Here is a 23,189-nt window from a genome sequence, read left to right as displayed (position 1 = left end):
CCACTTTTAATTACATGAGGGTAAAGAGTGGTTTATGCAGAAATTTCTAGGGAAGGGGTAGTAACTTTGGGGTCATCAGGTCATTGCCATGGAAAGAGGCAGTAACTCCTGGGTGTTGCCATGGTAAGGGTAAACTGACATGGCATATTGGTGGGTGTGACTTATGGAAAGCTGGTTCCACCTTAGCTCTGTTTTAACTAGTCTTTAATTTGGTTCCGTAACCAAGCCCTGCCTCTGAAGTTGAGTCCTGCCTCCTACCTCATTATCTCTTACCTTATACAAAAATCAACTCAAGATGAATCAACAACTTAAATCTAAGACCTGAAACCATACAACTTCTAGAAGACTAGGAAAAAATCTTCTGGACATTGGCCTAGGCAAAGAGTTCATGGGTAAGACCCCAAAAGCAAATGCAACTACAACTAAAATAAATTGAACCTAATTAAACTGAAAAGCTTCATATAGCAAAAGAAATCATCAGACGACCCACAAAATGGGAGAAAATATTTGCAAACTATGCATCTGACAAAGGACCAACATCCAGAATCTACAAGGAACTCAATTTAGCAAGAAAAAAAAAATCCCATTAAAAAGTGGAAAAATGACATGAATAGACATTTCTTAAAAGAAGATACTCAGATGGGCAACAAACATATGAACAAAATGCTCAACATCACTAATCATCAAGGAAATGCAAATTAAAATCACAGTGAGATACCACCATACTCCTGCATGAATGACTATTATTAAAAAGTCACAAAACAATAGAGTTGGTATGACTATGGTAAAAAGGGAACACTCATCCACTGCGGGTGGGAATGTAAATTAGTACAACCTCTATGGAAAACAGTATGGAGATTTCATAAAGATCTAAAAGTTGATCTACCATTTGATCCAGCAATCTCGCTACTGAGTATCCAAAGGAAAAGAAATCAATATATCAAAAAGGCACCTGTAGATATATGTTTATTGCAGCACAATTCACAATTGCAAAGATATGGAACCAGTCTAAGTGCCCATTGACAGATGAGTGGATAAAGAAAGAAAATGTAGGCCAGGTGCGGTGGCTCACGCCTGTAATCCCAGCATATTGGGCGGCTGAGGCGGGTGGATCACGGCGTCAAGAGATCAAGACCATCCTGGACAACATGGTGAAACCCTGTCTCTACTAAAAATACAAAAAATTAGCCAGGTGTGGTGGTGGGTGCCTATAGTCCCAGCTACTTGGGAGGCTGAAGCAGGAGAATCACTTGAACCTGGGAGGTGGAGGTTGCAGTGAGCCGAGATTGTGCCACTGCACTCCAGCCTGGCAACAGAGACTCCATCTAACAAAAAAATAAATAAATAAATAAAAGAAAATGTAGTGTATATATATACACCATGGAATACTACTCAGCCATGAGAAAGAATGAAATAATGTCTCTTGCAGCCACTTAGATGGAGCTGGAAGCCATTATTCTAAGTGAAGTAACTCAGGAAAGGAAAATTGATTACCTTATGTTCTTACTTGTAAGTGGGAGCCAAGCTATGCATATGCAAAGGCAGACAGTGATCTAATGGACTTTGGAGACTCAGAAGTGGGAGGATGGGAGGGGAGAGGGATTTTTAAAAACTACATATTGGGTACAATGTGCATTACTTGGATGATGGGTGCATTAAGATCTGAGACTTCACCACTATTCAGTTCATTCATGTAACCCAAACCATGCATACCCCAAAAGCTATTGAAATTAAAAACATGGGCAAAAAGATTTGAATAAACACTTCACCAAAGAGGACAAATGAGTGACAATTTAGTGTGAAATATTCAGTATCATTCCTCGTTATGGAAATGAAAATTGAAATCACAGTGAAATACCACTACAAACCTGTAAGAATGGCTAAAATTAAAAACAAAACAAAACAAAACTGACCATCCTATGTATTGGCAAGGAGGTGGAGAAGCTGGACCTCTCATATGCCACCAGTGGAAACGTAAAACATTCACAACGATTTGGAAGACGTCTTGATGGTTTCTTCAAAAGTGAAGTGTCTACCTGCCTGTGATCCCTCCATCCCACTTCTACTCGAGATAATTGAAAGCATGTGTGCATTCAAGGATTTACACACGAATCTTCATTGTAGCTTTCAATCCTACTTCTACTCAAGATAAGCGAAAGCATGTGCGTATTCAAATATTTACACACGAATCTTCATTGTAACTTTCAGTCCCGTTTCTCAAGATAAGTGAAAGCATGTGGGCAAAGATGTACACACGGATCTTCATGGTAGCTTTCATAGTAAATGCCCACAATTGAAAAAACCCAAATGTCTATCAAAAAGTGAATGGACAAAGAAACTTTGTTTGACCCACAAAGTGGAACGCTGCTCAGTAAGACACTGGAATGAGCTGTTGATGCACAAAACAGCACAGTGAGTCTCATTTCTGTTGACCAAAAGACAAAAGAGGACCTATTGTTGTAATTCCAGTTTGGAAAGCCGTAGAAAATGCAAACTCGATTATAAGGGACAGAAAGCTGGTTGGGATTGCCTGGAGCTATGGACAGGGATGGGAGAGGGCAGTGTCTCCAGGGCACCGGGACGTGTTCAGGGTGATGGATGTGTTCCTTGTCATGCTTCCTGTACTGTTTATTGTATGTCAATTATACTTAAATAGCGCTGCAAAAGGAAAAGACACAAGTAACCCCACACAAAAATGTATAAAAACTTTGAACAGATACTTCATAAAAAGATATACAAATGGCCAATGAAGGCATCAAAGGTGCTGAGCATCCTTATTCACAAAACCATAAAGAACGACTACTTCATGTCACTAGATTGGCTAAAATTAAAAAAAAAAATCTATAAAACCAACTCTTGATGAGGACACAGAAATTCTCAAATTAGTGAGAATGCAATGCAAGCTGTTATAACCTGTGTTTGGAAGCTGCTTGAAGGCTAAAGATATGTCTGTCCTTGGACTCAGCAGTTCCCTTCTTGATGTCTACCCAAGAGGAGGGACGCCTGCATTCACAGGAAGGCTGGCCCATGACTACCCACAGTGGCTTCATCCAGAACAGCCCCAAACTGTCACCACCCGGATGCGGTAAACAAGCCCACCTTCCCCTGTCCCTGTTTCTGGAGGGGGGCCACCATGGGGGATTGTGTTTGGGGACACAGCTTCCCTCACAGCCCTCTGCTTAGCCATGCCACCTGGAGGAGCAGGTGCAGAGGCACACAGCAATGAGGACCGTGGCCTCCACATATTGGATGCCACATTCACGATGTTCATTTGAGTTTTTCAAGTTTACCCCCTCATGCGATTGTTCTCAAGACCTTTAGTGGGAAGCGGAACTCTGGTGGAAGGTGGCCCCAGGGCGTGGTGTTCTGCTCCCAGCATACACGGTAGTGTCTGAGGCAGAGCAGGCTGATGCATGCTGGCCACTGTCGTCCTGACTGTCACCCTGGTTTCCTCCCGGACAGTCCTGTCCCTGCCCTCCACTGAGCACTCGCAGTGACAGGTGCCACCCCCCTGCACTAGCAGCCCCTCCACGCCCAGACCTGTGCTCCATGCAAGCTGGCCTGCTCGCTGTTCCTCTGTTCACTTGGCGTGTTGGGTGTCTGAGATGTGACAGACAGACAGAGGCTGGGGAGAAGGGCTGCGCCTTAGCTCTGCCCTCTCCTTGCTGCAGGATCTTCTTTCCTCATATGCAAAATGTGGATAATCATGTCTGTACCATCGAGTCATTGAGAGAGTTAGAGAAAATTAAGGCATGTAAAGCCGAAAACAGCCTGGTGTAGCACTCAGTGAATAAGAGCCCCATGGCGATGCCTGTCCCTCCATCCTCCGGGTGGTTCTGAGTCAGTTGACCTCTAATCCCAGGCCAAGGTGGATGGGATATGGATTGGAACTCGCTGCTTTCATCATGCCCTGTGCTTTTCACTTGCCAGGTAGGAGGCTTTGGGGGTGCAGCTTCTGGAAAGGCCAAAATGCAAACAGGAGACAGAAGGAAGAGTGGCGGGCGGGCAGGGTGGCCTGAGAGCAGCGCTGGCCTCACGGCATCGTGAGTCTCGGAGCAGGACGGGGTGAGAGCAGCGCTGGCCTCATGGCGTCGTGAGTCTTCCGATAATTCCAGACTCGCAGAATGCATCGTCATTAGCAGATATCCAGGCGTTCACATTGGTGCCTCGTGATACTGTCAACTCGCTACAAATTTGTTGATCCTAAGTTGTTTAGGACTTACCCTGTTCAACCTCATAGATTTTGTGAACTCTAAAAACTGTGCGGGGTCGTGTTTTTCAATCTGAGAGCTCTATACCTTGGCTGCAGAGACAGCACAGTATATGCTAGTGTGAGACCCCACTGCTTCCCTGAATACAAAAATGTTATTTTGTCTTGGAGACAGCGCTGTCGGTAAGAATGACACCACCATTATTTCCCCTCCACATGAGTGGGCCACTTAGAGCCTGAGCACTGTTAAACACTGACACTTTCTACTGTGTTAAGACAGAGACAGAGGCAGAGACACGCAGAGAGACAGAAACAGAGACAGAGACAGAGACACAGAGAGAGACAGAGAAAATAAATGAGCTGCCAGAATCGCCTCTCTAAGGCCCGAGACAGAGGCACGGTGAAGTCATCCCAAACCCACATTCACGAGCCGGAGCCGGAGCTGCAGCGTTCCCTCCTCAGCAGCCAAACCTGGCCGCATCCAGTGCCAGCTCATTAGGAAGCCGGCGAAAGCGCTGCGGCCCTGTGCTTTGTCAGGCCGGCAGCAAGCACGCCGTGATCAATGTGCCTGTCAGCACTGCCTGCGGGTGGTGAGACAGGGAGAAAATGTGTGTTATGTGGTCAAAAGATGTCCCGACTTGGGCTTCCTAATTTGTTTTGGATCCTCGGTGCAGGAGAACAGCTGATGAGCACGGACAGAGACCAATGTGCACACAGGAGTCTCCTCCACTCAGCGTCTCCCGCCGTGTGGGACTCCCCAGACCTCCTGGCCTTCCTGTCAGCCTGAACTCATAATTGTGCCGTTGAGACTGGGCTGGGTGGATCTCCAGGGGAGACATGTTTGTCAAAGGAAGAGGCCTGATTTTTAGCTCTGGTACCCCTGGCCCCAGTAAAGTTGGGATCGAGGAGAGTCACTTCCTCAACGGTGCCACTGTTTGGCAGGTGAGGGGTACAGTGCAGGGCGTGGCTCTACGCACTGCATCAGCTGGCTCCGGGAAGCAGCTCTGATTTCCTCCAGCTGAAGAGGATCACATTCTTCCAAAACCAGGATTGCTTTTCTGAACCTCTATAATAGTATTCTTTCAATTACGGTTGTTAACATCTGTGACTCAACTCCTATTTCAGTCTGCAAGATGTGTGGGGACAGGGCCATGTCTGAGTTATTCTTCCTTCATGGAAGTCCAGGGCTTGGCACACAGCAGCAGTAGAAGTTTGATGCTGCTGACAGTGGGGGTGACACTGAAGGTGGGATGCTGCTGTGGATGGTGAGGTGATGATGGTGCTGCTGCTGCTGCTGATGGTGATGGTGGGATGATGATAGTGGGCATGCTGCTGTTGATAGTTGAGGTGATGATGGCAGGGATGATGTTGATGGTGGAAGTGATAATGGTGGGGATGCTGCTGTTGATGGTGGAGATGGTGGAGATGCTGTTGTTGATGGTAGAAGTTGTTGCAGGAAGTCAGGGACCCCAAACAGAGGCACTGGCTGAAGCCGCAGCAGAAGAACATAAATTGTGAAGATTTCATGGACATTTATCAGTTCCCAAAATTAATACTTTCATAATTTCTTATGCCTGTCTTTACTGAAATCTCTGAACATAAATTGTAAAGATTTCATGGGTATTTATCACTTCCCCAATCAATACTCTTATAATTTTCTATGCCTGTCTTTAATCTCTTAATCCCGTCATCTTCGTAAGCTGAGGATGTATGTCACCTCAGGATCGTGTGATTATTGTGTTAACTGTACAAATTGTTTGTAAAACGTGTGTTTGAACAAGATGAAATCAGGGCACCCTGAAAAGGAACAGAGCAACAGCAATCTTCAGGGAACAAGGGAAGATAATCTAAAGGTCTGACTGCCTGAGGGGTTGGGCAGAATAGAGCCATATTTTTCTTCTTGAAGAAAGCAAGTAGGAGAAATATTGCTGAATTAGTTTCCCAGCAAGGAGTAACCCTGGGGAAGGAATGCATTCCCAGGGGTAGGTCTGTGAATGGCTGCTTTGGGATGTCTATCTTATGTGGTTGAAGATAAGGGATGAAATACACCCTGGTCTCCTGCAGTGCCCTCAGGCTTACCAGGATTGGGAAATTCCAGCCTGGTGAATTCTAGTCAGACCGGTTGTCTGCTCTTGAACCCTGTTTCCTGTTAAGATGTTTATCAAGACAATGCGTGCCCAGCAGGACATGGAACCTCATCAGTAATTCTAATTTTGCCCTCTGCCTTGTGATCTTTTATTGTCCTCTGAAGCATGTGATCCCTGTGACCTCTCCCTATTCATACACCCCTCCCCTTTTGAAATCCCTAATAAAAGTGTGCTGGTTTTGTGGCTCAGGTGGGCATCACGGAACCTGCTGATATGTGATGTCACCCCCGGAGGCCCAGCTGTAAAATTTCTCTCTTTGTACTCTTTCTCTTTATTTCTCAGACTGGCCAACACTTAGGGAAAATAGAAAAGAACCTACATTGAAATGTTGGGGGCTGGTTCCCCGATAGGAAGTGATGATGGTGAAGATGCTGCTATTGATGGTGGGATGATGCTGATGGTGAGGGTGATGATGGTGGGGATGCTGCTGTGGATGATGGGGTGATGATGATGGTGAAGGTGTTGATGGTGGAGATGCTGTTGTTGATGATGGGGTGATGATGATGGTGAAGTTGTTGATGGTGGAGATGCTGTTGTTGATGATGGGGTGATGATGATGGTGAAGGTGTTGATGGTGGAGGTACTGTTGTTGATGGTGGAAGATGATGATGGTGGGGATGCTGCTGTGGATGGTGGGATGATGCTGATGGTGAGGGTGATGATGGTGGTGATACTGGTGATGATGGTGGAGATAGTAGAGATACTGTTGTTGATGGTGAAGGTGATGATGGTGAGGATGCTGCTATTGATGGTGGGATGATGCTGATGGTGAGGGTGATGATGGTGGTGATGCTGGTGATGATGGTGGAGATAGTAGAGATGCTGTCGTTGATGGTGAGGGTGATGATGGTGGGATGTTGGTGATGATGGTGGAGATAGTGGAGATGTTGTTGTTGATGGTGAAGGTGATGATGGTGAGGATGCTGCTATTGATGGTGGGATGATGCTTATGGTGAGGGTGATGATGGTGGGGATGGTGCTGTGGATAGTGAAGATGATGATGGTGGGGATGGTGCTGTGGATAGTGAAGATGATGATGGTGGGGATGGTGCTGTGGATAGTGAAGGTGATGATGGTGGGGATGGTGCTGTGGATAGTGAAGATGATGATGGTGGGGATGGTGCTGTGGATGGTGGGATGATGCTGATGGTGAGGGTGATGACGGTGGGGATGCTGCTGTGGATGGTGGGATGATGCTGATGGTGAGGGTGATGACGGTGGGGATGCTGCTGTGGATGGTGGCATTGACACTAATGGTGATGATGATACTGCTGATGACTGCCATTTGTCAAGTTCCTCCTCTGAATTGTGTGCTGAGCAAGGCACTTTTACCTGTACTCTCCCTAATCCTCACAGCAGGTTTTAAAGAAAACAGAATTATTTTTCTAGTTTTTCAGGTGGTGAAAGTGAGGCTTCAATTTTACACAGTTTACACAGAGCTGACAGGATCAGGCCAGTCTCTCAGTGAGCCTTCTTTCCTGCTGGCTTTTTCATTGTGTGGGCGACTGGGTTCTACTTCTCCACGTATGGAAGTGCAGTGGGTTGAAGAATATTCCCAGTAGAATATCATGTCAGCTTAAACATTAGCAGACTTTGGCAGAAGCTCTCGAATGCTTCATACCCACAGCTGGGCTACCCCAGAGATGCTCAGCCGGATTTCTCTTACACGTAGTTTGAAGAATTCATGCACAGGAATGTCCATCGCATGTGCTGGAAATTGGCCCATGTCCATGCCTTTAGGCTGCTAATTTCCAGGTTTGGTCACCTATGGTCTTAAAAATTATTCCACATTGTCTTTGGAAACCTCCCATCATTGGTATGTTGAACTGAGACTGAAAACATCTTCACAATTGGGCGTTTGAAAATGAGTCACAGAATTTTAAACTCAGAGCTGAGAGTGGAAGAAAAAGTCTAATCGGATAGTTCCTCCTCAGTTTAGGTATGGATTTCCTGACTGCTTTAAAGAACATGAAGGTATAGGCCAGGCATGGTGGCTCACGCTTGTCATCCCAGCACTTTGGGAGGCCAAGGCGGGAGGATCACTTGAGGTCAGGAGTTGGAGACCAGCTTGACCAACATGGTAAAACCCCGTCTCTACTAAAAATGCAAAAAAATTAGCTGGGCATGGTGATGTGTGCCTTAATCCCAGCTGCTCAGGAAGATGAGGCAGGAGAATCACTTGAACCCAGGAGGTGGAGGTTGCAGTGACCTGAGATCGCGTCATTGCACTCCAGCATGGGCGACAGAGTGAGACTCCATCTCAAAAAAACAAACAAACAAAATAACAAACAATAAAGGTATAATAAGGTAAAGTAAATAATAGTAATAATAGTAGTAGTCATAGCCATTAACCCTCCTGTGCCAGATACTATTATTATTACCCTTGTTTTACAGATGACCTAAATAAAGTGCTGAAGCACTACAGTCGTAGCATTGGTGGTAGTTTAAACCCAGGCAGCTCCAGAGCCAGTTCCCTTTCCTTGGGGACCTCAAACCACAAAACAGCCAGTCAGCGGGAGAATACTTTTCTTCACTGCCCATGTTCCCAACTCTCAGGTCCTCTTGGTTATGGGATGGTCACTACCTTGGTGAGGAACACGCAGCGTCTGCAATCATCTACTGAGTTGCCGGAGTGGCTTGTGAAAACCGATGTTTGCTATTATTTCTACAGGCTCTGTTGTTTGTGCTAACTACTGAAATATTCTTTTTCCTCTTCACCTTAATTTGATTCAGAACATAAACCAAAAATAGATTGTTTATCCAAGTCTACTGCACAGATAACACTCTGCTGTGATTGTGTAACGCACTGAACCTAGTCAGTCCTGCACCTGGAGCTTCCAACTCAACTTTAATTAAAGGCCCTTTGAGTGGAAGCTCCAGGTGACTGCATTCATAGCAATGAGGGGAGAGCCGCTTGCAGACACATAACGAGGGGTTTGGACGCAGATCCCCAGCCCCCAGCACAGTGGCTGACCAGGTGTTCAGAGACAGCCTGTGCAAGAGGGAGTGCAGGCTGAGCTGGAGATTGACACTTACACCCAATTTGTGGGAAATTGCTGGAGGGGCTGTTTGTTGTGGTGGCATTCACTGTCTCTCGCTTGCTCGCCCTCGCTCTTTCTCATGCTCTTGCTCTCTCACATATTCTCTTTCTTAAGGGAAGAATAGTTGATTTCAGCTAGTCCTTGGACAAAATTAAACAATTTGGATGATAGCTAAAGTCCCAGCACTTTAGAAATAATAATTAAAATATCTTAGAGATAATGGCTGGGTGCAGTGGCTGATGACTGTAATCCTAGCACTTTGGGAGGCTGAGGCAGGCCCGTCACTTGAGGTCAGGAGTTCGAGACCAGTCTGGCCAACACGGCAAAACCCCATCTCTACTAAAAATACAAAAATTAGCTGGGCACAGTGCCACACGCCTATAATCCCAGCTACTCGGGCGGCTGAAGCAGGAGAACCGTTTGAACCCCAGAGGTGGAGGTTGCAGTGAGCTGAGATGTGCCCCTGCACTCCAGCCCGGGCAACAGTGAGACTCCATCTCAAAAGAAAAAAAAAATCTTAGGATAATGTCTGATTTCCTTTTTTGACAGAAGCAAATTGAGTCTCTAGGGGGCAAGTGATTTACCCAAGTTCATATATGAGAACCAAAATTAGAACCTGATTCAAACTGGCTGGGCGCGGTGGCTCACGCCTGTAATCCCAGCACTTTGGGAGGCTGAGGCAGGCAGATCACTTGAGGCTAGGAGTTCGAGACCAGCCTGGCCAACATGGTGAGACCCCATTTCTACTAAAACATACACACACGCAAAAGTAGCCAGGTATAGTGTTGTGTTCCTGTGGTCCCAGCTACTTGGGAGGCAGAGGCATATGAGAATTGCATGAACTCAGGAGGCAGAGGTTGCAGTGAGCTGAGATTGCGCCACTTCACTCCAGCCTGGGTGAAAGAGGGAGACTCTGTCTCAAAAAACAAAAAGCAAAACAAAACAAAAAAAATACCATAAAAAAAAAAAAACAAAAAAACCCAACCTGTATCAACCCATTTCCCAACTCCCAGGTTGCTATTCAAAAATCTAACCCAGAGAATGAACCCAAATATTTTCAGAAATAGCCAGACTCAGGAGGCTGCACACCTGTAGCTAGATGCTGAGGTGTCCACCTCCACTGACATGACATTGATCATGTGCCCCAAGGAGGTGCAAGTAGAAAATGTGAATGGATGGGATTTAAACTTTGTTGTCCACACACCCATGCATGCCCCCAGGGAGCTCAGCGTGTATGTCCAGGATTCGAAAGTCTCTAAGCTGAAAATTATTCATACTCAGCTTGTCCATGACATTTTGATGAAGCCCAAGTCTGAGGTAGAATATGGGAACTTTTCACATTTTTACAGCTGCCCCAGAGGTGAGGATAACTGGGCCTTGGTTTGTCTAGTGACACAAAGTGTGACGAGGACATGTCCTCTTGGGGAGTTTTACTAAATGAGTGAGGAGAAAATATAGACAGAAATCCCATGAAAGACTGTTAGCCAGGGCATTGATTAGTAAATGATGTGATAGGTAATTATCGAACAAGACACGCTGGCATCTTCCCAGCTGCAGAACATTGCAGTTACAAGATCAGGCGGCAAAGCATGTTTCCAGTCATCAGTGAAGAAGTTGGAATGAAGAGGCCTCCAGACAAGGCACTTGAGGCCTCTGCTGAGGGTTGCTGAAAGAGAGATTCAGGTATTGGGGAGCAGCTTTTCGGGGTTAAAGTAAAGACCAGTGCAGGCATAAAATACGAACAGACATTTCTTCAGGAAGAGGTAGGAGTGGTCAATAAGGGCATGCCAAGAGGCAGCATCATTAGCCACCAGGGAGGCGCTGCCGAGCCTCACGAGTGTGCCTGGGAGCGGCTCCCGTCATTGCTGTGAAAGCAGTAACCCCGAGCTGCCGTGCAAAGGACCATTAGTTAAAGCTGAGTTGGAGGCTCCAGGTGCAGGACATACTCGGCTTAGCGCATTATACAAATGACACAGTGCGGTTTCGCTTTCCAACCACCAGGATGACCATAATAAAAGCAGAAGGACAGTAGAAAGTGTTGGCAAGGATGCAGAGGAACTGAGATCTGCATCCATTACTGGTGAGCTTTTTCGTGGTGCCGCTGTGCTGGAAAACAGCTTGGGAGTTCCTCTATTAGTTAAATGTCGAGTTACCATGTAACATCCTCAAATAAACCCAAGACAATTGAAAACACATTTATACAAAGACTCATAAATGAATACTCAGAGCAGCATTATTCAAAATAGCCAAAAGGTGGAAAAAAGCAAATGTCCATCAACTGATCGATGAATTTTTAAAATGTGAGATATACATGCAGTGGGATAGTACTCACCGTAAAGAGGAAGGATGTCCGGGCCCGTGCCCCGGCATCGGCATGGGTGCACCTGAGGACATTACGCTGAGGAAAACGAGCCAGGCACAGATGCCACACGTGGTGTGATTCCATTTACACGAAACGTCCAGAAGAGACTCATCCGTAGAGACGGAAAGCGAATGAGCAGTGTTGGGGTGGGAAGGAGGAATGGGGACACTGCAAAGTGTCTTTTGAGACTGAAAGTGAATGAGCAGTGTCGGGGTGGGAGGGAGGAACAGGGACACTGCAAAGTCTCTTTTCAGGTGATGCGGATGTTCTGGACTTAGCAGTGATGTTTCACAACTCTGTGAATACACTAAAAACTGCTGATGTGAGTGAATTATCTCCATGAAGCTGTTATTAAAAATAATGCAGGAACAAATATGAAATAGGGACCTGAGTTGGTCAGAGTGAAAATGAGAGTCCTGTTTTGGCTTTACATTTCAGAGATGTCCAGGGCTGTTTAGGACCTTGAAAACTGAGACCAAAAGGCATCTTGGTACCCCCAGGGCTGTGTAGGACCTTGAAAACTGAGACTGAAGGGCATCTTGGTGCCCCCGGCTAATGATGGAAATGCGACTCTTGCTCTGTTTTGCTCCCCTGCCCCTCCAGGGTGACGACCGCTTCTCCAAGAGCATCCTGACCTATGTGGCCCACACGTCTGCGCTGACCTACCCTCCTGGGCCCCAGGCCCAGCTCCCCGAGGACCTCCTGCCGCAGACCCTCAGCCAGCTCCAGCCGGACGAGCTCAGCCCTAAGGTGGACAGCAGTGTGGAGAGACACCATCTGATGGCAGCCCTTGGTGCCTATGCTGCCCAGAGGTCCCCAGCTCCCCCTGGGAAGGGCAGCCTGGAGCCACAGTACCTTCTGCGTGCACCGTCAAGAATGCCCAGGCCCTTGTTGTCACCAGCCATCCCCCAGAAGTGGCCTTCGCCTCTGGGAGATCCTGAAGACCCCCCCAGCACAGGGGAAGGTGAGCCAGCCTGCTTGGTGTTTCTTGTTTGCTGACTGTCCTCTGTCCGGCCCCTCCTAGAGACAGACGCACTACATTCTTCCCACACGTGGGGTCTGCACACCACACTCCCCCTGAGGACGTGCAGCAGGAATGGGGCACGATGTGGGGAAGGGTCCCTTCGGCCCTCATACCCTCTCTGTGCTGGGAAGGAGTATGTGGTCATTTCAAGCCCTGGGAATGCAGTGGTCGGCGAGAGGCAGGAGGTGATCCTGAGGGTGGGACAGAGAAGGCGCTGCTGAGGGTGTGAGGACAGTGAACACAGGAGCCGGTGGGAGGGTGAGGTGATCCTGAGGGTGTGAGGACAGTGAAGGCGGCAGTGGGGGGAGGAGGAGGTGATCCCGAGGGTGTGAGGACAGTGAACACAGGAGCCGGTGGGAGGGCGAAGTGATCCTGAGGGTGCGAGGACAGTGAACACAGGAGCCGGTGGGAGGGCGAAGTGATCCTGAGGGTGCGAGGACAGTGAACGCGGCGGCTGGTGGGAGGGCGAAGTGATCCTGAGGGTGCGAGGACAGTGAACACAGCAGCCGGTGGGAGGGCGAAGTGATCCTGAGGGTGCGAGGACAGTGAACGCGGCGGCCGGTGGGAGGGCGAAGTGATCCTGAGGGTGCGAGGACAGTGAAGGCGGCAGCGGGCGGAGGAGGAGATGATCCTGAGGGTCTAGGGATGATGAACGCAGCAGCTGGTGGGAGGGGGAGTTGCTCCTGAGGGTCTGGGGACAGTGTGTGTTCCCTTCTCACTTCTCGTTCATCCCTTCCCCAGATTTTACGATTTCACAATTTTACTGCTGAAGCTGATGGATGGGGTGGGGAACTTGCCTTGCAGGATGGGTCTGGCCCACAGCTTTTGTTGTCCTGTTATGGAAAATTGAATACATTAAGTCCAGTGTCCTTTGTCGCTGAACTCACCCCTCCTGTGGCCCAGCATGTGGCCCTGGCCCGTATTTATGGCAGTTTGCCGCATCTTCCGAAGCCCCATCTGGATTTCGTGCTGCTCACCATGGGCTGGGTGAACACTGTCGGCCTTGAGATGACTGTTGTGCCAAGACCGTGGCTTCCGGTGTCGCTACCTGAGTTAACCCACGTCAGGGCAGGCCCGGGGGAGAAGGGCGTTTGTGGGTTCCTGTGGCTTTGTGATATGGAGAAGGTTCTGACCCATTTATTTCCCAACAGCCTTTTCCCAAGACCATCCTGCAGTGGCTTGTGATAAAATATGACTTCCCCTTTGGAGGTAACAAACACTAAAATCAAGTAGATAACGGTTTTCACAAACATTGCCTGAGCATCGCGTTATGTGAGTGCTCCGTGCTCCTTAAGTGAAGGCTGAATGGGAGCCGCTGAGAGCGAGCGTCAGCTTCTCTGCTGTCTGCAGCCGGAGGCTCTCCTGCCCTCGCTCTTTCTTTGTTCATGCAGCCATTATGGCAGTTTTTAAATAGAAGGAATGTGAAGTTGCAATTAGAGGGAAGGACGTGTGACCATTACCAGTGCTTTCTCCTTGTTCCTGTCTTAGAGGAGAAGGACGGCGGAGGAGGCCAATGCTGCACTTGAGTGAGCGCTGCTGGAGCATTCATGGTGCTGTTTGCCACGGGAGCTGCCCGCCTGGAGTGGCCACTTTCCCTCCAGCACCTCTCCCTCTGGGGCTACGTCTCCTCTGTTCTAAGTCATGCTCTATTCCAAGAAACCCCTTTTCTTGATGGTCCTCCCTCCTGTGCTCTCTGTGTACTAGACACCATCGAGGGTCTTCACTGCCTCCTGCGCTTTCGTGGGTACTGGACACTATCAGGGGGCCTTCACTGCCTCTTGTGGGTACTAGACACCATCGGGGGTCTTCACTGCCTTCTGTGCCCTTGTGGGTATTAGACACCATGGGGGTCTTCACCGCCTCCTGTGCACTCGTGGGTATTAGACACCATGGGGGTCTTCACTGCCTGCTGTGCACTCGTGGGTATTAGACATCATCGGGGGTCTTCACCGCCTGCTGTGCACTCGTGGGTACTGGACGCTATCGGGGGTCTTCACTTGTGACCTTGGGTTCCGTGCAGCTGCCAAGGTTCCCGTTCTCCTCCAGCTCAGTGTGGCCTCAGCCCTTGGCCACACGGCTGAGGTGACCTTCAGCTTCTCGTCTCAGCCTTCCGTGGCCCTCCCCGGTGCCGGCTGCCCCTCCACCTGCATTCTTCCGCCTCTGCGCTGCTTCTAGTGGGGTCACGTTGGGTCGTCCTCTTGCTTCTCTAACCTCCCTTCTGTCTGTCCTATCCCGTCTCCCACAACTTAAAAAGCCCCATTCACCTCTGTCCTCATTACTGGGAACAGAAAGCAGTAAACATCCTCCCCCATCAAAGGGAGGGAAACCCAGCTGGAGAGCCCAGTGTGGGTGAGCTCGCAGAGAGAATAGGGTGTGCTGCGGCTGTGCGCGCCCTTCCTACGCGCGCTCCTGCTCTGCGCGCCTTTCGTATGCGTCCGGCGAGCTTCGCCTCTCTGCCTTGGCACCTTCTCCTTCCTCCCACACCCCAGGGTGTGGATCTTCGGAAAAAGTGTCCTGAACGTGGTGCTCCACTCTCCCGTGATCCCTGCGATTTACACAATGTGCCTGGCATTCTTCCTGAGCTACCCTGCAATGCCGGTGATCTTCTGACATACACTGTCTTCCTAATTGCACTGTGTGCTTTACAAAAGCATCATGTAGAACGGAAAATATGAAATACGCAGAGAAAATTGAGAACCCCATGCAGGTATCAGTTATGAAATACACAGAGAATATTGAGAACGCTGTACACGCATCTCCTATGAAATACACAGAGAATATTGAGAACGCTGTACACGCATCTCCTATGAAATATGCAGAGAATATTGAGAACGCTGTACATGCATCTCCTATGAACTATGCAGAGAGAATTGAGAACGCTGTACACGCATCTCCTATGAAATACACGGAGAATATTGAGAACGCTGTACACGCATCTCCTATGAAATATGCAGAGAATATTGAGAACGCTGTACACGCATCTCCTATGAAATATGCAGAGAATATTGAGAACGCTGTACACGCATCTCCTATGAAATATGCAGAGAATATTGAGAACGCTGTACACGCATCTCCTATGAAATATGCAGAGAGAATTGAGAACGCTGTACACGCATCTCCTATGAAATATGCAGAGAATATTGAGAACGCTGTACACGCATCTCCTATGAAATACGCAGAGAATATTGAGAACGCTGTACACGCATCTCCTATGAAATACGCAGAGAATATTGAGAACGCTGTACACGCATCTCCTATGAAATATGCAGAGAATATTGAGAACGCTGTACACGCATCTCCTATGAAATACGCAGAGAGAATTGAGAATGCTGTACACGCATCTCCTATGAAATACGCAGAGAATATTGAGAACGCTGTACACGCATCTCCTATGAAATACACAGAGAATATTGAGAACGCTGTACACGCATCTCCTATGAAATATGCAGAGAGAATTGAGAACGCTGTACACGCATCTCCTATGAAATACACGGAGAATATTGAGAACGCTGTACACGCATCTCCTATGAAATATGCAGAGAATATTGAGAACGCTGTACACGCATCTCCTATGAAATATGCAGAGAATATTGAGAACGCTGTACACGCATCTCCTATGAAATATGCAGAGAATATTGAGAACGCTGTACACGCATCTCCTATGAAATATGCAGAGAGAATTGAGAACGCTGTACACGCATCTCCTATGAAATACGCAGAGAATATTGAGAACGCTGTACACGCATCTCCTATGAAATACGCAGAGAATATTGAGAACGCTGTACACGCATCTCCTATGAAATACGCAGAGAATATTGAGAACGCTGTACACGCATCTCCTATGAAATACACAGAGAATATTGAGAACGCTGTACACACATCTCCTATGAAATACACGGAGAATATTGAGAACGCTGTACACGCATCTCCTATGAAATACACGGAGAATATTGAGAACGCTGTACACGCATCTCCTATGAAATATGCAGAGAGAATTGAGAACGCTGTACACGCATCTCCTATGAAATATGCAGAGAATATTGAGAACGCTGTACACGCATCTCCTATGATATATGCAGAGAGAATTGAGAACGCTGTACACGCATCTCCTATGAAATATGCAGAGAATATTGAGAACCATGTACAGGCATCTCCTATGAAACACACAGAATATTGAGAACCCCATACAGGCATCACCTGTCTGCCACCAATGGTGACTCTCAGGCTTTCCTGATGCTCCTCTGCACCCACGACAGCCTCCTGCTCTGCCCTGGGATGATTCGAAAGCAAATCCAGACGGAATGATGTCTCAAGATGAGAGGCCCTAGCTAGTTAGACATTCTCAACACACAAAGAGCAACCGCACCCAAGCAGGAAGGGAGGACCCTGCGATGATGCCAGAGAACAGAAAACTTCTTTACAGGTCAGAGAGCAGGGCCACCCTCCTGCTGCACGGTCGGGTCCAACATGAGACCCTGGCTGTTCAGTCTTCAGAGAGTGGGAGGGAAGACCTCCACGTACCTGCTCCCAAAGAAGCAGTCAGTCAACGAGGCTGCAGGCTGCACACATAACGACAAAAGTTCACCTGGTAAAAGCTTTAAAAAGAGACTCTCTTCCGTCACTTATTCGTAATTCACATCTGGTCTGCTTCCAAAGAGCTTTAAAGCAGGTTCAATCGAAGGCCTATCTAAGGTGGGGTGACGGGGAGGACAGCGGGTGACATGCAGTGGCCAGTGAAGGAATTTGGGGCTCGTCCAGTTCAGCATCTCCAGTTTCCCCGCTTGACACCTGGCAGTCATGGACCTCGTTGCTGTCTCCATAGTTTGCCTTTTCCTGAATGTTCTGGAGTTGGAACCGTACAATATGTGGCCTTTTCACAGTCACATGCCTTCAAGATTTCCCCGTCTTTTCATGGCTTATTTCTCTTTAGTGCTGAATAATGTTGTATTATTACATTATAATGCATCACATTCCATTGTATAGATGGGCCACAGTTTATTCGCCTGCTGAGGAACAGCTTGGCTGCTTCCATGTTTGGCGATTATTCATAAAGCTGCCATCAGTACCCTCATGCAGGTTTTTGTGTGGGTGTCAGTCTTCACCTTCTACTGGTAAGTACCAAGGAGTGTAATCACTGGATCACATAGTAAGAGAATGTTTGGTTTTGGAGACAGACACCAAACTGTCTTCCCCAGTGGCTGTGGCATTCTGCGTTCTGCGTGTCATCAGCAGTGAACGAGCTGCTGTTGCTCCACATCCTCGCCTGCATTGGGTGTTATCGGTGTTCTGGGTTCTGGCCGTTCTGAGAGGTGTGTGGTGGTGTCTCGTCATCATTTGCATTCACATTTCCCTGATGATGGAGGAAGCAGAGCATCTCCACATGCTTGTTTTCCTCTGTGTGTCTTCTTTGGTGAGGTGTCTGTGATGGTGTCTGGGCCGTGTTTTAGTTAGGCTGTTTGTTTCCTTATTGTTGAGTTTGTAAAGTTCTTGAGTATGTTAGATATTGGTCCTTTATCAGATATCAGATACATCTTCTGTAAACGTTTTCTCCCAGTCTGTGGCTTGTCTTTTCATTCTCTTGACAGCGTCTTTTGCAGAGCATTAGTTTTTATTTTAATGAAGTCCGACTTACCAATTATTTTATTCATGGATTTTGCCTTTGGTGTTGGATTTTAAAAAGTCATCACCAAACCCAAGGTCATCTAGAGTTTCTCCTCTCTTACCTTTAAGGAGTTTTATGGTTTTTCATTTTGTAATGAGTTCTGTGATCCATTCTGAGTTAGTTGTGAAGGGTGTGAGGTCTGCATCTGGAATTGTTTCTGTGCATGTGTATGTCCAGTTGTCAGCACCATTTGTTAAGAGGCGATCCTTTCTCCATAGCATCAACTTTGCTTCTTTTCAAAGCTCAGCTGACCTCATGTCTGTGGACCCGTGTCTGGGCTCTCTGTTCTGTTTCATTGATCTGTTTGTCTGTGTCAACAACCCCACCCTGCCTGGATTCCTGTGGAGTTGGAGGGAGTCCTAACGATGGGTGCAGTGAGTCCTAACGACAGGCGTAGTGCGTCCTAACGACAGGTGTAGTGCGTCCTAACGATGGGTGGTGTTGTCCTCCACCTTTGTCCTTCTTCAGTATTGTATTGGCTGTTCTGGGTCACTCGCCTCTCCATGTAAACTTTAGAATAAATTTGCTTGTATCCAAAAAATGACTTGCTGGGATTTTGACTGCGATTTCATTAAATGCATAGATCAAGTTGGAGGACTGACATGCTGACAATATTGAGTCTTTGGGAGCCAGTCGTAATCCTGAAAGATACAGTCCTGAATGCCATAATTCTGAATGTTAAGATCCTGAAATATCAAAATCCCTAAGGTCCCTAAAAGCCCGAAACTCACAGTCTCAAAATATCAAAATCCCAAAAATGTAATTCTAGAAAAAATTATTTAAAAGACATTTATTTACATTTTTAAAAGGGAATTTATTTGCAAAACATATAAAATCATGACAAAACACTTCATAGGCCATTTTGCACAATAAAATAAGTGATAATAACATTCGTATTTTTGCAGGCACGAGCCCTCAGATATCTTGACGACAGTTGCGTGGGCATAGCAGTTATGAGCAGATGAACCGTGTTTGTGAAGACGTAGGTCAGGAAGGGAGATGTATAAAAGCGACACTCTGCTTGGTAATTGTGTGCACCCAGCTGTATAACTGCAGGCGTCTGAAATACCCTGATGAACAGCCTAAGTCTGTTGACGAGATCAGTCAAAAACCCTGGTGGGTCACCGCTGCATGAACAGTCGAAGAGCTGAGATCTCAAGAAATTGTATCTTTCACAAATGAAGATGTACGAAAAGGACATTCTTCATTTGTTGAGGAAGTTGCAGTGTTTTTACGATGAGAACCAGGGAAGCTGATGGTGTAACCCTCAGTCTGAGGACCCAGGGACGGCTGGTGTGAGTCCTGGAGTCCGAAGGCCGGCAAACCTGGGGCTCTGATGTCCGGGGCAGCAGAAGGAAAGTCTGCCCCAGTGCTCAGAGGGAGCCTAATTCACCCTCCGTGTTTGTTCTCTCTGGGCCCCAGCTGTTTGGATGGTGCCTGCCCACCAACACTGAGGCAGACCTTCCCCCATCCCACTCAGACTCCACCCTGTCTCCCTGGAGACACCTCCCAGAAACACCCAAAATGAAGCTTTACTGGATTTCTAGGTGTTCCTTAACCCAGTCAAGTTGACACTTAAAACTAAGTCCACAGTTTCAACTCCTTATCAACTTAGCACACAACTCCTTAAATTATGCTTAATTTCCAAATAAAGACAATAACAAGGTAATAGCTCCACCCAGCAGGATGCAGCTCTTCTGTGATTATCATTTAGGGGATTTTAAACATTAGCAACATTAGACTTTTGGGATTTAGACTCTGTTTAGAGATTTTGATATTCAGAGATTTGAGGATTTCACTATTTGGGATTATGGCAATTGGGACTGTTTCTTTTGAGATTATGATCCAAACCCGTGTCTTGCTAGCCGTGAGCATACGATATTTATACACTGTTTCTCCATTTCTTTACTTCTGCTTTCTTTCATCAGTCCTGTAATTTTTTTTTTCAAGTAGATACAGTACTTGTGTAATGCCATTCTTTCAGCTCAAGACTCTGATGACAGTGAAAGCATTTTGAAAATCACTTTGGGACATGCATCAGGCACCGTTTTCTAAATGAACCAATGACAAATAATGTGTGGGGTGTCCACTGTTGTAATCCTTGCTCATTGATCAAACACCAGCCACACTGAACAGGAAACAACACCGGTAACCAACCTGTTAGAATGCTTTCTTTCATCATCTTGGTTCTGCGCCCTCCAGAGCCTGAATGGGAATTACAAGACCCTAATTCACATCATGACGGCTGACTTTTGATTCTGAATTTCACATTGCAACCTCTTCCCAACAAACCTGGTATTTCTTCTGTTCAGGCATCTTATTATACTCTCACTTGTATGGCCAAGGTAATTACGGGTCTCCACACAGCCAGCCGCTGTTCTAAGGTGGGGCCCGTGGCGTTCATTTGGGAAGAGACTGGGAAACTCACGTGGAAGCTGGAAGAACTTGTTTCTGTCGCCGGCCATGCAACTCTCCAGCCATGCAAAGCTTCGCGTGGTTATTCCTGAGTTCACTCATTCATTCAGAAAGCTCTGGTGAAGTCCCGGCCAATCACTGGAGCTTCTGATTCTCCGCGTTCATTCATTCATTCAGAAAGCTCTTGTGAAGTCCCGGCCAATCACTGGAGCTTCTGATTCTCCCACGTTCACTCATTCATTCAGAAAGCTCTTGTGAAGTCCCGGCCAATCACTTGGGCTCCTGATTCTCCCGAGTTCACTCATTCATTCAGAAAGCTCTGGTGAAGTCCCGGCCAATCACTGGAGCTTCTGATTCTCCCACGTTCACTCATTCATTCAGAAAGCTCTTGTGAAGTCCCGGCCAATCACTTGGGCTCCTGATTCTCCCGAGTTCACTCATTCATTCAGAAAGCTCTGGTGAAGTCCCGGCCAATCACTGGAGCTTCTGATTCTCCGCGTTCATTCATTCATTCAGAAAGCACTTGCGAAGTCCTGGCCAATCACACGGGCTCCCGGTCCTCTCCCCTCATCCAAGATAAGCGTGTTCTGATCCTCTTCTCCTTCGAGCCTCCTGTGAGCCTCAGGTCCTGCGTTGGTCGGTGTGGTGCCCACTTCCCTGTCGTGTTGGTGGTGGGAATCCCAGACTGAAAACCCTCACCGAGAAGGGTGTGTGCCCAAAGCTTTGACTTTTCACGGTGACAGCAGTAGACGGTAATACAGAAAACACGACGCCAATGCTTCCGTCACTCTGGAGAAAATATGCCCACACTTTTGGGGTCATTTTCACTTGAAAGGAAGCACCTGCTGCCTTTTCATTTTTGAAGAAATTCATTCATATTTGAATGCAGGCCAGTGCTGCTTGGTATTCTAAACCCAAGCATGCCTCTTGGCTTAAAAAAAAATTAGAAGAGAATTGGCCACCTAATCACTGGCACACAGAGGCGCCTCTCACAGGCTGCTCCAGGAGGAAGCCACTGATAAATTCTTAATCTCAGATCCATGCCCCTGGCTGGAGTTCACGAGCACCCTCCAAAGCAGGAGGAGAAGGCACCTATGTTATCAAAGCGCCTTTCATCCCAGCGAAACAGTCCCGTGCTCAGTGTGCACCGCCTGAGGCTTTTCTTCCTGCGCATCAGCACACCGTGGAGGCAGCAGCAGCGCACTCTCTCCCAGGGGTGCTGGTGGGGGAGGGGTCACGCTGTGGCTTATATAGCCGGAGTAGGGATCCTCTCACTGCCCCTTGAGGACACACCCACCTGCTCAGCAGCCCTGACACGGATGCACCCAGTGCGGGGTGGCAACGGCCGTGTGTGGCTGGCAGCCCTGGACCTGCACTGCTCAGCCCCGCCCAGTTCATGTCTTCTTCCAGGGCGAGGCAGCTCCCCGGTTTCTGCGTCAGTGCAGAGTCACTGCTTTCAGATTTGGGAGAAGTGAGAGAGTCATCAGCTCTGCCCCCATGTGAGAAGTGATCTCTTCCACAGTGTTCGGCTGATGCCCTTACGGACTCTGTTTAAACGCCTGTGAGGTCACTGCTTTCCTGCCAGGTCCGTGCTGCTGTAAGCCAGCTGCATCTGCTGGAAGGATTTTTACTTTGAGAATTGGGTTGAAATTTGCCTCTGTCTGACTGGGAATTGTTAGGGCACTTAGAGGCACTTCACTGACACTGCCCCCCTGAGGTTTTCCTCCCACCACCTTCCGCCATGGCTCTAATGTGCAGGCCTTCCAGAGCCACGTGGAACAGGGGTGCTGTCTGCTGTGTAAGCACAATGGGGAGGCCTTCCAGAGCCACATGGAACAGGGGTGCTGTCTGCTGTGTAAGCACAATGGGGAGGCCTTCCAGAGCCACATGGAACAGGGGTGCTGTCCGCTGTGTAAGCACAATGGGGAGGCCTTCCAGAGCCACATGGAACAGGGGTGCTGTCCGCTGTGTAAGCACAATGGGGAGGCCTTCCAGAACCACATGGAACAGGGGTGCTCTCTGCTGTGTAAGCATCCTTCGCGTATGATGTCATCCTTCTTGTCACTTTTCCAAATCTCCCCAGTTCCAATCTGAACGCTATTGGTTGATGGAGACCACTGATTACATGGTGACGCTTCCCCTCTGAGGGCACAGAGCAGGTGCAGGGAAGGCACTGGGGGAGCCTTTCCCCTTCCTGCAGGCGAGTGTGTCACAGGCTGGAACTGGGGGCTCGAGGCTCCAGGGCGTTCTGCGTAGCAGTTGGTTCACTTCGGGTCTGATCTTGCCGAGCATCTGACTGTAGCTGTGTGTTCACCTGCCCTCTCCACC

The 23,189-nt window shown here is 47.9% G+C and overlaps 1 protein-coding gene across 2 annotated transcripts in view; it reads left to right on the top strand.

Annotated features, from left to right (window-relative positions):
- The window catches only part of PTPRN2 (protein tyrosine phosphatase receptor type N2), a 985,554-nt gene that overhangs the window by 377,708 nt on the left and 584,657 nt on the right, over positions 1-23,189 (top strand). For both annotated transcript variants that reach the window (XM_007983635.3, XM_037991107.2), the window contains one exon: positions 12,364-12,724. In XM_007983635.3, coding sequence (XP_007981826.3) covers positions 12,364-12,724 — 361 coding nt within the window. The remainder of the gene's footprint in view (positions 1-12,363; positions 12,725-23,189) is intronic.

This window comes from Chlorocebus sabaeus, chromosome 21, assembly GCF_047675955.1.
Source record: "Chlorocebus sabaeus isolate Y175 chromosome 21, mChlSab1.0.hap1, whole genome shotgun sequence".
Lineage (NCBI taxonomy): Eukaryota > Metazoa > Chordata > Mammalia > Primates > Cercopithecidae > Chlorocebus > Chlorocebus sabaeus.
The sequence above is the reverse complement of the archived record's forward strand: the minus strand, read 5'-3'. Positions and strand labels throughout refer to the sequence as shown.